Genomic DNA, 14,778 nt, shown 5'->3' with positions numbered 1-14,778 from the left:
ATGAATGAAGTGTAAAAATGCCCAATGTGTGTTGTTTGTTCCTTAATACTGTGGGAGAGTGCAATCATCCAATCGACCAAGCAACTCAAAACAAGTGAATACCAACGGAAGAATATTGCAGGAGATTTTGGCACATTTTTGGGGGGCGCTACCCACACGTTTAGCTGTGTTGCTCATTCCACGAATTAACAATCCTTACAAGTTGTACCTCGTTGTAAAGGTGATTAATCAGGCTTCCAACAATATAAAATACAATACTATTTTGTATTATTAAAGGGGAGAAATTATTGTCCAAAATAACGTTTTTTAACTTTTCTTTGAGGAGTATATATACAAATACACTTGTTATTCTCCTTTGACTGTTAAAACAGTCAACAACAAACAAACTGGAGATCAGAAAAGTTTGAAAATGTATTTCATTACACTCAATTTAAATACAAAACACTTTCACCAAAGTCATGAAATAGAATCACAAGTTTGTCAAAAACATTGTGCAAGCAACTTCACTGAGGAATGTAAACATTGACCAAACAATTATATGTTTTCTCTTTTGCTAATGTAAATGTGCCCCAAAAAAATCATAAATAAAAAAAAACTACTGTCAAAAATATTCAATCTCATTTATGAAATTAAAAATTATATTTTATGATGTTTTTACATGTATTAGAGTACCTATGGTCCATCATGATGGTAAGGTCCTGTCCTGTGGGTGAGGGGTGGGGGGTCAGAGTTCAGGGTGGGAGTCTTGCTGGCCCGAGCCCCTGCCTCTCTCCGTGGGAGACCCCAGCTCCTCCAGCTGCTGCTGCTGAGAGCACTCCAACTCTTCCAGCCTCCGGCGCAGCAGAGACAGCTCCCTCTGGTGCTGCTCCTCCTGAGAGAGGGAGGGAGGGACAGATGAAGAGAGGGGGAGGGAGGGAGGGAGATGAGGGGACGAAGGGAGAGGGAGGGATGGACAGAAAGAGGGGGAGGGATGGAGGGAGGGAGATGGGGGCGCGGAGGGAGAGGAAGGGATGGAGAGGGAGGAAGAGAGAGGGAGGGAGGGAGATGGGGGCATCGAGGGAGAGTGAGAGAAGGAGGGATGGACAGATGAAGAGGGTGGAGGGATGGAGAGAGGGAGGAAGAGAGAGGGATGGAGGGGGTGAGGAGGGAGAAGGGTGGAAGGGGATTTTTATTTTTTCAGACACTTAAATCTTTCGGCCGTAAGACCTTCCTTCCCCAGAGCACGTTTCTCGACCGTTACTCTTCGACCTCCCAACCTCGACTTCTACTCACATGGAGGCTGAGGACGCCGGGTATGAGCGTCGGGGCCGGAGTGGAGGTCAGGAGGGCGGGGCCTGACAGGGAGGCGGCTTGGTTGCCCAGTAGGAGACGTCGGAACTCGCCGTGTCGGCGCTGCAGCTCCTTCAAGCGCCTGCTGAGCGCGGCGTGCTCCTGGGAGTGAGACGGACGGCTGGGCAGAAACAAAACGATCCTGTTTATGATTCTGAGATCAGCTCCCACTAGATTAGCTCCCGCTAGATTAGCTCCCGCTAGATTAGCTCCCGCTAGATTAGCTCATGCTAGATTAGCTCCTGCTAGATTAGCTCCCGCTAGATTAGCTCCCGCTAGATTAGCTCCGGCTAGATTAGCTCATGCTAGATTAGCTCCCGCTAGATTAGCTCCCGCTAGATTAGCTCATGCTAGATTAGCTCCCGCTAGATTAGCTCAAACTAGATCAGCTCCCGCTAGATTAGCTCTCGCTAGATTAGCTCAAACTAGATCAGCTCCCGCTAGATTAGCTCTCGCTAGATAAGATCATGCTAGATTATCTCCCGCTAGATTATCTCCCGCTAGATTAGCTCATGCTAGATTAGCTCCCGCTAGATTAGCTCCCACTAGATTAGCGCACACTAGATTAGCTCACACTAGATAAACTCACACTAGATCAGCTCACACTAGAGCGATTGTAAAGAGGTGAGAGATGAGGGGGGGTAGTTGTACTAAGATAAGACGGACGGTGTGTAGATGAGAGGGAAGTCCAGCCTACTTCTTGGCGGTGCTGGCCTGGAGCTCCAGCTCTGCTATCCTGGCCTCCAGCAACTGGATCTTATCCTGATATCTCTTCTCCTTGTTCTCTGTCAGGGTCTTCCTCTAACACACACACACACACACACACACTCAGAAAGTTCATGTATTCCACAGCAGGAGATGTGTAAAAGGCAGGGAGGGGAGGAGAGAGAGGAACTTGTTGTAAGAAGAGGCAGCTGGGTCACTCCTCAGTATGAACACAACACGCCCGTGCCGTGATCGCTAGCTTTTTGGAGGCGTAGCTGACCGAGCGGGGGTTATGAAAGGTCATGCGTTGGTGAGTCAGAGGACCCGAGATCAAACACAGCGTGGGCGAGTGAGGGTGGAAGTGAGGGTGGAAGTACTGACGAGAGAAGCATTGACACCTGTTAAATAAGGAAACTGAAACCAAGAGCAAAAATGAAGACAGAGAGAGGGCAATGGAGGACAGCTGACAGGGGTAGCGCAGTGGTAGGAAGACAGCTAGTACTTTACTGAAGGAAGAAGCGGGACCACATCACACCGGTGCTGGCCTCCCTCCACTGGCTTCCTGTTCGCTTCAGGATTGATTTTAAAATCTTCATGTTTATTTTTAAGGCTCTACATGGTTTGGCCCCCCACTATCTGGCTGAACTGATTCAAGTTCGGGCGCCATCTAGAACCCTGAGGTCCTCCTCCGAGACTCTTTTAACAGTCCCTAGATCGAGACTTAAGACCAAGGGTGACCAAGCTTTTGCGGTGGCTGGCCCAAAGCTCTGGAACAGCCTCCCTCCACATTAGACACGCACAGAACCTAGGGCTCTTTAAGTCTCAGCTTAAAACGCACTTGTTTTCACTGGCTTTTGAGGCCTGATAGCCTACATCCCTTGTCCTGTTTTGTGTCCTGTCCTTTTATTGTTCTGTGATTATGTGCACTTTATTCTGTTTTTTGTTTTATTTTATTTTATTTTATATATTGTACAGCACTTTGGTGTAACTTCAGTTGATTTTAAACGTGCTTTATAAATAAAGTTGACCTTGACCTTGAAGGCAGCTAGTACTTTACTGAAGGCAGCTAGTACTTTACTGAAGGCAGCTAGTACTTTACTGAAGGCAGCTAGTACTTTACTGAAGGCAGCTAGTACTTTACTGAAGACAGCTAGTACTTTACTGAAGGCAGTTAGTACTTTACTGAAGGCAGCTAGTACTTTACTGAAGGCAGCTAGTACTTTACTGAAGGCAGCTAGTACTTTACTGAAGGCAGCTAGTACTTTACTGAAAGCAGCTAGTACTTTACTGAAGGCAGCTAGTACTTTACTGAAGGCAGCTAGTACTTTACTGAAGGCAGCTAGTACTTTACTGAAGGCAGCTAGTACTTTACTGAAAACAGCTAGTACTTTACTGAAGGCAGCTAGTACTTTACTGAAGGCAGCTAGTACTTTACTGAAGACAGCTAGTACTTTACTGAAGGCAGCTAGTACTTTACTGAAGGCAGCTAGTACTTTACTGAAGGCAGCTAGTACTTTACTGAAGGCAGCTAGTACTTTACTGAAGGCAGCTAGTACTTTACTGAAGGCAGTTATTACTTTACTGAAGGCAGTTAGTACTTTACTGACATTAGTGTTACAGCTGCAGGATGTAACAAGAGCAATCAAGAATATGTATTTAAATACACATTTACAGTGGATAAAATAATATATACAAGGATACGCTGTGAACAGAATGCTGAGACTGCTCTCTCTCTCTGGTGGTTGGAAGGCGGGTGGAAGAGACAGCTACCTTTTTCTGGGCCAATGCTGCCCTCTGCAGTTTGTCCTTGGCATGGCCGTACTTCTCCTGCAGCTCCGCGTCTCTCTCCTGCAGCTGGTGTTTCTCCTGCAGCCACTCCACCCTCTGCTCCTCCACCAGCCTGGACGGGAGGTGAGGAGGGAGGGAGGGAGGAGAGTGGGGGAGAGGGAGAGAGAGAGTGGACAGATTAGAAGAAGGGATGTATAAAACCTGCAGGCTATGAGTGGTGTAGAGGATGAGGTATAGGGGTGTAGGGGTGAGGTGTAGGGGGTGTTGGAGGTGAGGTGAAGGGGGTGTAGGGGTGAGGTGTGGAGGGTGTAGGGGTGAGGGGTGGAGGGTGGAGGGGTGAGGTGTAGTGGGTGTAGGGGTGAGGTGTGGAGGGTGTAGGGGTGGAGGGTGTAGGGGTGGAGGGTGTAGGGGTGGAGGGTGTAGAGGGTGGAGGGTGTAGGGGGTGGAGGGTGTAGAGGTGAGGGGTGGAGGGTGTAGAGGGTGGAGGGTGTGGAGGGTGGAGGGTGTAGGGGGTGGAGGGTGTAGAGGTGAGGGGTGGAGGGTGGAGGGTGTGGAGGGTGGAGGGGATGGAGGGTGTAGGGGTGGAGGGTGGAGGGTGTAGAGGGTGGAGGGTGTGGAGGGTGGAGGGTGTAGGGGGTGGAGGGTGTAGAGGGTGGAGGGTGTAGAGGGTGTAGGGGTGGAGGGTGTGGAGGGTGTAGGGGTGGAGGGTGTAGGGGTGGAGGGTGGAGGGTGTGGAGGGTGTAGGGGTGGAGGGTGTAGGGGGTGGAGGGTGTAGGGGTGGAGGGTGTAGGGGTGGAGGGTGTAGAGGGTGGAGGGGTGGAGGGTGTAGAGGGTGGAGGGGTGGAGGGTGGAGGGTGTAGGGGTGGAGGGTGTGGAGGGTGGAGAGGGTGTAGGGGTGGAGGGGTGGAGGGTGGAGGGGGTGGAGGGTGTGGAGGGTGGAGGGTGTAGGGGTGGAGGGTGTAGAGGGTGGAGGGTGTAGGGGTGGAGGGGTGGAGGGTGGAGGGGGTGGAGGGTGTGGAGGGTGGAGGGTGTAGGGGTGGAGGGTGTAGAGGGTGTAGGGGTGGAGGGTGTGGAGGGTGTAGGGGTGGAGGGTGTAGGGGTGGAGGGTGTGGAGGGTGTAGGGGTGGAGGGTGGAGGGTGTAGGGGTGGAGGGTGTGGAGGGTGGAGGGTGTAGAGGGTGTAGGGGTGGAGGGTGTAGGGGTGGAGGGTGTAGGGGTGGAGGGTGTAGAGGGTGTAGGGGTGGAGGGTGTAGGGGTGGAGGGTGTAGAGGGTGGAGGGTGTAGGGGTGGAGGGTGTGGAGGGTGTAGAGGGTGGAGGGTGTAGGGGTGGAGGGTGTAGGGGGTGGAGGGTGTGGAGGGTGGAGGGTGTAGAGGGTGTAGGGGTGGAGGGTGTAGGGGTGGAGGGTGTAGGGGTGGAGGGTGGAGGGTGTAGAGGGTGGAGGGTGTAGGGGTGGAGGGTGTAGAGGGTGGAGGGTGTGGAGGGTGGAGGGGTGGAGGGTGTAGGGGTGGAGGGTGTAGGGGTGGAGGGTGTGGAGGGTGTAGAGGGTGGAGGGGTGGAGGGTGTAGGGGTGGAGGGTGTAGGGGTGGAGGGTGTAGAGGGTGGAGGGGTGGAGGGTGTAGAGGGTGGAGGGGTGGAGGGTGGAGGGTGTAGGGGTGGAGGGTGTAGGGGGTGGAGGGTGTGGAGGGTGTAGAGGGTGGAGGGTGTAGGGGTGGAGGGTGTGGAGGGTGTAGAGGGTGTAGGGGTGGAGGGTGTAGAGGGTGGAGGGTGTAGGGGTGGAGGGTGTGGAGGGTGTAGAGGGTGGAGGGTGTAGGGGTGGAGGGTGTAGGGGTGGAGGGTGTGGAGGGTGTAGAGGGTGGAGGGTGTAGGGGTGGAGGGTGTAGGGGGTGGAGGGTGTGGAGGGTGGAGGGTGTAGAGGGTGTAGGGGTGGAGGGTGTAGGGGTGGAGGGTGTAGGGGTGGAGGGTGGAGGGTGTAGAGGGTGGAGGGTGTAGGGGTGGAGGGTGTAGAGGGTGGAGGGTGTGGAGGGTGTAGGGGTGGAGGGTGTAGGGGTGGAGGGTGTAGGGGTGGAGGGTGTAGAGGGTGGAGGGGTGGAGGGGTGGAGGGTGGAGGGTGTAGAGGGTGGAGGGTGTGGAGGGTGTAGAGGGTGGAGGGTGTGGAGGGTGGAGAGGGTGGAGGGTGTAGGGGTGGAGGGTGTAGAGGGTGGAGGGTGTAGAGGGTGGAGGGTGTAGGGGTGGAGGGTGTAGAGGGTGTAGGGGTGGAGGGTGTAGGGGTGGAGGGTGTAGGGGTGGAGGGTGTGGAGGGTGTAGGGGTGGAGGGTGTAGGGGGTGGAGGGTGTAGGGGTGGAGGGTGTGGAGGGTGTAGGGTGTAGGGGTGGAGGGTGTAGGGGTGGAGGGTGTAGGGGTGGAGGGTGTAGGGGTGGAGGGGGTGTAGTGTGGAGGGTGTAGGGGTGGAGGGTGGAGGGGGTGTAGGGTGTAGGGGTGGAGGGTGTAGGGGTGGAGGGTGTAGGGGTGGAGGGTGTAGGGGTGGAGGGTGTAGGGGTGGAGGGGGTGTAGTGTGGAGGGTGTAGGGGGTGGAGGGTGTAGGGGTGGAGGGTGTGGAGGGTGTAGGGTGTAGGGGTGGAGGGTGTAGGGGTGGAGGGTGTAGGGGTGGAGGGGGTGTAGTGTGGAGGGTGTAGGGGTGTAGGGTGTGGAGGGTGGAGGGTGTAGAGGGTGGAGGGTGTGGAGGGTGTAGGGGTGGAGGGTGTAGAGGGTGTGGAGGGTGTAGAGGGTGTAGAGGGTGTGGAGGGTGTAGGGGTGTAGGGGGTGGAGGGTGTAGGGGTGGAGGGTGTAGGGGTGGAGGGTGGAGGGTGTGGAGGGTGTAGGGGTGGAGGGTGGAGGGTGTAGGGGTGGAGGGTGTAGGGGTGGAGGGTGTAGAGGGTGTAGGGGTGGAGGGTGTGGAGGGTGTAGGGGTGGAGGGTGTAGAGGGTGGAGGGGTGGAGGGTGTAGAGGGTGGAGGGTGTAGGGGTGGAGGGTGTGGAGGGTGTAGAGGGTGGAGGGGTGGAGGGTGTAGAGGGTGTAGGGGTGGAGGGTGTAGGGGTGGAGGGTGTAGAGGGTGTAGGGGTGGAGGGTGTAGAGGGTGTAGGGGTGGAGGGTGTAGGGGTGGAGGGTGTAGGGGTGGAGGGTGTAGAGGGTGTAGGGGTGGAGGGTGTAGAGGGTGTAGGGGTGGAGGGTGTAGAGGGTGTAGGGGTGGAGGGTGGAGGGGTGGAGGGTGGAGGGTGTAGAGGGTGTAGGGGTGGAGGGGTGGAGGGTGTAGGGGTGGAGGGTGTAGGGGTGGAGGGTGTAGAGGGTGTAGGGGGTGTAGGGGTGGAGGGTGGGGGGTGTAGGGGTGGAGGGTGTAGGGGTGGAGGGTGTAGAGGGTGTAGGGGTGGAGGGTGTAGGGGTGGAGGGTGTAGGGGTGGAGGGTGTGGAGGTAGTAGGGGTGGAGGGTGTAGGGGGTGTAGAGGGTGGAGGGTGTGGAGGGTGTAGGGGTGGAGGGTGTGGAGGGTGTAGGGGTGGAGGGTGTAGGGGTGGAGGGTGTAGGGGTGGAGGGTGTAGGGGTGGAGGGTGGAGGGTGTAGAGGGTGTAGGGGTGGAGGGTGTAGGGGTGGAGGGTGTAGGGGTGGAGGGTGTAGGGGTGGAGGGTGTAGAGGGTGTAGGGGTGGAGGGTGTAGGGGTGGAGGGTGTAGGGGTGGAGGGTGTGGAGGGTGTAGGGGTGGAGGGTGGAGGGGTGGAGGGTGTAGGGGTGGAGGGTGGAGGGTGTAGAGGGTGGAGGGTGTAGGGGGTGGAGGGTGTAGAGGGTGTAGGGGTGGAGGGTGTAGGGGTGGAGGGTGTAGGGGTGGAGGGTGTAGGGGTGGAGGGTGGAGGGTGTAGAGGGTGTAGGGGTGGAGGGTGTAGGGGTGGAGGGTGTAGGGGTGGAGGGTGTAGGGGTGGAGGGTGTAGAGGGTGTAGGGGTGGAGGGTGTAGGGGTGGAGGGTGTAGAGGGTGGAGGGTGTAGGGGTGGAGGGTGTAGGGGTGGAGGGTTTAGAGGGTGTAGGGGTGGAGGGTGTAGGGGTGGAGGGTGTAGGGGTGGAGGGTGGAGGGTGTAGAGGGTGTAGGGGTGGAGGGTGTAGGGGTGGAGGGTGTAGGGGTGGAGGGTGTGGAGGGTGTAGGGGTGGAGGGTGGAGGGGTGGAGGGTGTAGGGGTGGAGGGTGTGGAGGGTGTAGAGGGTGGAGGGTGTAGGGGGTGGAGGGTGTGGAGGGTGGAGGGTGTGGAGGGTGTAGAGGGTGGAGGGTGTAGGGGTGGAGGGTGTAGAGGGTGTAGGGGTGGAGGGTGTAGCGGTGGAGGGTGTAGGGGTGTAGGGGTGGAGGGTGTAGGGGGGTCTACCTCTCAGCCTCATGCTGGCTCCTCTCCGCCTGGGCCCTGGTGGTCCTCAGCTCATCGCGGACCGTCTCCAGGGTGTCCCTCAGGCGCTGGTTAGCCTCCAGCAGCTCTCTCTCAGAGTGGGACAGCGTTCCCAGCTGGACCTCCAGATCCTGGTTCTGCTGTGGGGCACCACACAACACCACAACAACAACGTCAGGTTCATGTTGAGAAACTAACAACAAATTGCCACCTTGATGGACATGCACAATAACATTTCCCAATGATCTAAGTTGGTTTTTTATCTATCCAGGACTAGTAGAAGTGTTAATGCTTTCTGAGGGGTTAGGGTTAGGTCGAGTCTCACCCTGACCAGCGTTGGTGGGTTGAGTGTGAGCAGACGAGGGACGACAGAGAGAGTCTGTCAGCAGTAGCGAGAGTTACAGGGGTCAATATGGCGCTGGCTGTTATTAGAGGTACAGGGTTCAATATGGCGCTGGCTGTTATTAGAGTTCAGGGGTCAATATGGCGCTGGCTGGTGTGTTTGTGGGTCAGTACCTGTCTGAGGTCAGCGTTGTCAGTCCTCTGTCTCTCCAGCTCCTCCACATGAGCGCCCTGCTGCTGCAGCTTAGCCCTGAGGGACAGAACACACACACACACACACACACACACACACCTACTGTAACCCTGCAGCTTAGCCCTGAGGGACAGAACACACACACACACACCTACTGTAACCCTGCAGCTTAGCCCTGAGGGACAGAACACACACACGCCAAACATTGCAGCTTTGTGGTGAGACACAAAACGCACACACCTGATCAAACTAACACGCACGTGCACACACAGACACACACAGAGACACAGACACACACACACACACACCTCTAACACTGCAGCTGCAATTTAGTCCTAACTCCTGAGACAGCCATATCAAGGGTTGTTTGAGCACGTTAGAAGGGGAGGAGCTTCATTCATCACTCTCAGCCGACGTCATCAGAACAGCCGCTCACCTCAGGCTCTGTATCTCCTTGCGCGCTGACTCCTCCCCTTGCTGGGCGCCACGGAGACGCTCCTCCCACTCCTCCTTGTGGGCGTGGCCGGTGGCGTCCAGCAGCGCCCTGTTCTGCTCCAGCTCGGCCAAGCGATTCTCCAGCTCCAACCTGACACACACACACACACACACACACACACTAGGGATGTTAACCGTTAATCGACTATCGATTAATTGCCGATAATAATTTACTCAAGTAAGATTTGGTTACCTGATTAATTGCTTGTAAATTTTTTTAGGGGAACGAACATTTTCAACGGGAGTTGTGTGAAATGTGATCATGATTTAGGGTCTGACTGCACATGAGGGCCACGCCAGGTAGTGGAGACTAAATTGGGATGCCGGGAAATTTCAACGACAGCGGAAGACGACACAAAAATGAAGTGAGCAAAGCGCAGTCCAGCGTGGGACGTTCTTATCAATTAACCGACTATCGTTTGTTAAGGTTAACAGTTATCCATTAATGAAATTCCTTGAAATGTGCAACCCTAACACATACATGCACACGCACACACACACATACACACGCACACACACAGGGGCGGAGGAGAGGAAAGAGGGGAGGGAGGAGAGAGGGGTCCTCACTTCTCCTCGTGGAGAGCGGTGGTCTTGTGGAACTCCTCCTCCCGGGCGGCCTGCACCCTCCTGACCAGCTCCCGCTCCTTCTCAGACAGCACCTCCCTCTGCCTCTCCACCACCCCCTTCAGCACCTCCACGTCCGACTGCAGGCCTGACCAGGGGGAGGGGGGGGGAGAGATGGAGCAGGAGAGAGAGAGAGAGAGGGAGGGAGAGAGAGAGAGAGAGAGAGCGGAAGACAGACAGGGAAGGAGGGAGCAGGAGAGAGAGAGAGAGAGAGAGAAAGAGAGAGGGAGGGAGCAGAGAGCGGAAGACGGACAGAGAGAGATAAAGAAATAGAGGGAGCGGGAGAGATATGGAGGGAGAGGGAGGGGGAGAGAGAGGGAGGGAGATAGAGGGAGGGAGGGAGGGGGAGAGAGATAGAGGGATGGAGAGAGGGAGAGAGGGAGGGGGAGAGAGCGGGAGGGAGATGGAGAGGGAGAGAGAGGGAGGGAGAGAGAGGGAGGGAGGGAAGGAGAGAGGGGAGACAGAAAGGGGGAGAGGAAGGGAAAGAGAGAGATGAGGACCAGAACACCAGTTGTTTCAGTCTTTCACCACACACACACACACACACACACACACACACACACACACACACACACACACACACACACACACACACACACACACACACACACACACACACACACACACACACACACACACAGTAAGACCAACCCTCTACTTGTCCCTGCAGTGCGTCTCTGTCCCGCTCCACCTCTCCTCTGGTCCGGGCGCAGTCCAGCTTGACGTTGGCCACCTCCAGTTTGTGAGAATGTCTCATCCCCTCCAGCTGAGACGAGACGAAACACACACTCACTCTCTACCTGTAAATGGACTGGACTTGTATGGCACTTCTATCCAAAGTAGGGTTGCAAAGGGGTGGAAAATTTCTGGTACCATGGGAAGTTAAGCTCGGGAATTTTGTAAATATTGACCTTTTTTGTAGCCTATAACTGCTTTTTTTACCACATTTTTAAATTTTATTTTATAAACTTATTTTAGGATTTCATCCCACTTTCATCCAATTTGGTAGCCAATTGACCTGGACCTAGGGTCCAATTACGCCCTACTAACTCCCTGACTATCTCAGCTCACAACCATAATTCCAACACCAGACAGGGTTGCTGTTGTGTGATGAACTCTCAAGCCAAGATTAAACTAACCACCCTCAGGGAGCGGCGGCCCAATAGGCCCCTCCCTCTGGGATCTGGCCAAACTCAGATCTGATGAGACCAGCGGTCCCCGATGGGCAGCTGCACCAGAACACGACGCATTAAGACCACTACACCACCGCACACCCCTATAACAGGACATTAGACTCCTATAACAGGACATTAGACCCCTATAACAGGACATTAGACCACTATAACAGGACATTAGACCCCTATAACAGGACATTAGACCACTATAACAGGACATTAGACCACTATAACAGGACATTAGACTCCTATAACAGGACATTAGACCCCTATAACAGGACATTAGACCCCTATAACAGGACATTAGACCCCTATAACAGGACATTAGACCCCTATAACAGGACATTAGACCCCTATAACAGGACATTAGACCCCTATAACAGGACATTAGACTCCTATAACAGGACATTAGACCACTATAACAGGACATTAGACCACTATAACAGGGCATTAGACCCCTATAACAGGACATTAGACCCCTATAACAGGACATTAGACTCCTATAACAGGACATTAGACCCCTATAACAGGACATTAGACCCCTATAACAGGACATTAGACCACTATAACAGGACATTAGACTCCTATAACAGGACATTAGACTCCTATAACAGGACATTAGACCCCTATAACAGGGCATTAGACCCCTATAACAGGACATTAGACCCCTATAACAGGACATTAGACCCCTATAACAGGACATTAGACCACTACACCACTGCACACCCCTATAACAGGACATTAGACCCCTATAACAGGACATTAGACCCCTATAACAGGACATTAGACCCCTATAACAGGACATTAGACCCCTATAACAGGACATTAGACCCCTATAACAGGACATTAGACCCCTATAACAGGACATTAGACCCCTATAACAGGACATTAGACCACTATAACAGGACATAATACCCCTATAACAGGACATTAGACCCCTATAACAGGACATTAGACCCCTATAACAGGACATTAGATCCCTATAACAGGACATTAGACCCCTATAACAGGACATTAGATCCCTATAACAGGACATTAGACTCCTATAACAGGACATTAGACTCCTATAACAGGACATAATACCCCTATAACAGGACATTAGACTCCTATAACAGGACATTAGACCCCTATAACAGGACATTAGACCCCTATAACAGGACATTAGACTCCTATAACAGGACATAATACCCCTATAACAGGACATTAGACTCCTATAACAGGACATTAGATCCCTATAACAGGACATTAGACCCCTATAACAGGACATTAGACTCCTATAACAGGACATTAGACTCCTATAACAGGACATAATACCCCTATAACAGGACATTAGACTCCTATAACAGGACATTAGACCCCTATAACAGGACATTAGACCCCTATAACAGGACATTAGATCCCTATAACAGGACATTAGACTCCTATAACAGGACATTAGACTCCTATAACAGGACATTAGACCCCTATAACAGGACATTAGACTCCTATAACAGGACATTAGACTCCTATAACAGGACATTAGACTCCTATAACAGGGCATTAGACTCCTATAACAGGACATTAGACCCCTATAACAGGACATTAGACCCCTATAACAGGACATTAGACCCCTATAACAGGACATTAGACCCCTATAACAGGACATTAGACTCCTATAACAGGACATTAGACTCCTATAACAGGACATTAGACCCCTATAACAGGACATTAGACCCCTATAACAGGACATTAGACCCCTATAACAGGACATTAGACTCCTATAACAGGGCATTAGACTCCTATAACAGGACATTAGACTCCTATAACAGGACATTAGACCCCTATAACAGGACATTAGACTCCTATAACAGGGCATTAGACTCCTATAACAGGACATTAGACTCCTATAACAGGACATTAGACTCCTATAACAGGACATTAGACCCCTATAACAGGACATTAGACCCCTATAACAGGACATTAGACCCCTATAACAGGACATTAGACCCCTATAACAGGACATTAGACCCCTATAACAGGACATTAGACCACTATAACAGGGCATTAGACTCCTATAACAGGACATTAGACTCCTATAACAGGACATTAGACTCCTATAACAGGACATTAGACTCCTATAACAGGACATTAGACTCCTATAACAGGACATTAGACTCCTATAACAGGGAAGTTAAAAGTAGCCTAGTTGGGGAAAAAAACATAAAATGCAATTCTAGATCTTGCAGCATGATCTTGGTTAAAACCTGATTTAATGCAAAATCAGTTGAATTTCAACCCTGTACTGTGCATTCATCCATCACATGCTCAGCTAATTCCCAGCATCCTGCACACTAAGAGGGCTGTAGAATCCATTACAGTTCTACTCACAAACAGATCAAGCAAAAAATGTAATTTAAATTGTATTAGAAATGTTTGCCTGCATGTCTGCTTATGACAAAGCAAAATGTTTATATACATTTATGTATGTTTATGTATGTATGGTTATGACAAGATAAATACAGTTGGTATAAATAACATCCAAATTCCCAGTTAATTCCCATAAATTCCCGTTAATTCCCATGGAAAGTTTCCAACTTTGAATATTCCCAGAATTTTGCAACCCTAATCCAAAGTGCTTTACAATGGCCTCTCATTCACCCATTCACACACCAATGGCGGCAGCCGCAATGCAAGAACTAGCCTGATCATTGGGAGCAACACCCCAATACTAACCTGGCTGGTGAGTGAGTTGACCTCTGACCTGGCTGGTGAGTGAGTTGACCTCTGACCTGGCTGGTGAGTGAGTTGACCTCTGACCTGGCTGGTGAGTGAGTTGACCTCTCTCTACTGACCTGGCTGGTGAGTGAGTTGACCTCTCTCTACTAACCTGGCTGGTGAGTGAGTTGACCTCTGACCCAGGTGGTGAGTGAGTTGACCTCTGACCTGGCTGGTGAGTGAGTTGACCTCTGACCTGGCTGGTGAGTGAGTTGACCTCTGACCTGACGGGTGAGTGAGTTGACCTCTGACCCGGCTGGTGAGTGAGTTGACCTCTGACCTGGCTGGTGAGTGAGTTGACCTCTGACCTGGCTGGTGAGTGAGTTGACCTCTGACCCGGCTGGTGAGTGAGTTGACCTCTGACCCGGCTGGTGAGTGAGTTGACCTCTGACCCAGGTGGTGAGTGAGTTGACCTCTGACCTGGCTGGTGAGTGAGTTGACCTCTGACCTGACGGGTGAGTGAGTTGACCTCTGACCTGGCTGGTGAGTGAGTTGACCTCTGACCTGGCTGGTGAGTGAGTTGACCTCTGACCTGGCTGGTGAGTGAGTTGACCTCTCTCTCGGCCTTGTGGAGTCGTCCGGTCAGAAGGGTGTTCTGCTCGTGGCTCAGCTGCAGCTCGCTCTCCAGTCGCTCCAGCTGCAGACGCAGGGACTGCCGCTCCGCCTGATCACACACACACAACCACACACACACACAACCACACACACACAACCACACACAACCACACACAACCACACACACACAAACACACACACACACAACCACACACAACCACACACACACACACAACCACACACACAACCACACACACACACAACCACACACAACCACACACAACCACACACACACAACCACACAACCACACACACACACACACACAACCACACTCACAACCACACACACACACAACCACACACACACAACCACACACACACAACCACACACAAACACACAACCACACACAAACACACAACCACA

The 14,778-nt window shown here is 52.8% G+C and overlaps 1 protein-coding gene across 1 annotated transcript in view; it reads right to left on the bottom strand.

The window, feature by feature from the left end:
• Nucleotides 1-665: 665 nt before the first annotated feature.
• cep83 (centrosomal protein 83) overlaps nt 666-14,778 on the bottom strand; it is a gene marked incomplete at its 5' end in the record, with an annotated part of 18,064 nt that continues 3,951 nt past the window's right edge. The window contains 10 exons of the mRNA XM_084447915.1: nt 666-871; nt 1,273-1,450; nt 2,027-2,130; nt 3,805-3,934; nt 8,199-8,356; nt 8,733-8,808; nt 9,188-9,337; nt 9,814-9,958; nt 10,522-10,636; nt 14,332-14,463. Coding sequence (XP_084304041.1) covers nt 725-871; nt 1,273-1,450; nt 2,027-2,130; nt 3,805-3,934; nt 8,199-8,356; nt 8,733-8,808; nt 9,188-9,337; nt 9,814-9,958; nt 10,522-10,636; nt 14,332-14,463 — 1,335 coding nt within the window. The 3' untranslated portion in view covers nt 666-724. The remainder of the gene's footprint in view (nt 872-1,272; nt 1,451-2,026; nt 2,131-3,804; nt 3,935-8,198; nt 8,357-8,732; nt 8,809-9,187; nt 9,338-9,813; nt 9,959-10,521; nt 10,637-14,331; nt 14,464-14,778) is intronic.

This window comes from Borostomias antarcticus, assembly GCF_949987555.1.
Source record: "Borostomias antarcticus genome assembly, chromosome: 13".
Taxonomy (NCBI): Eukaryota; Metazoa; Chordata; class Actinopteri; order Stomiiformes; family Stomiidae; genus Borostomias; species Borostomias antarcticus.
The sequence above is the reverse complement of the archived record's forward strand: the minus strand, read 5'-3'. Positions and strand labels throughout refer to the sequence as shown.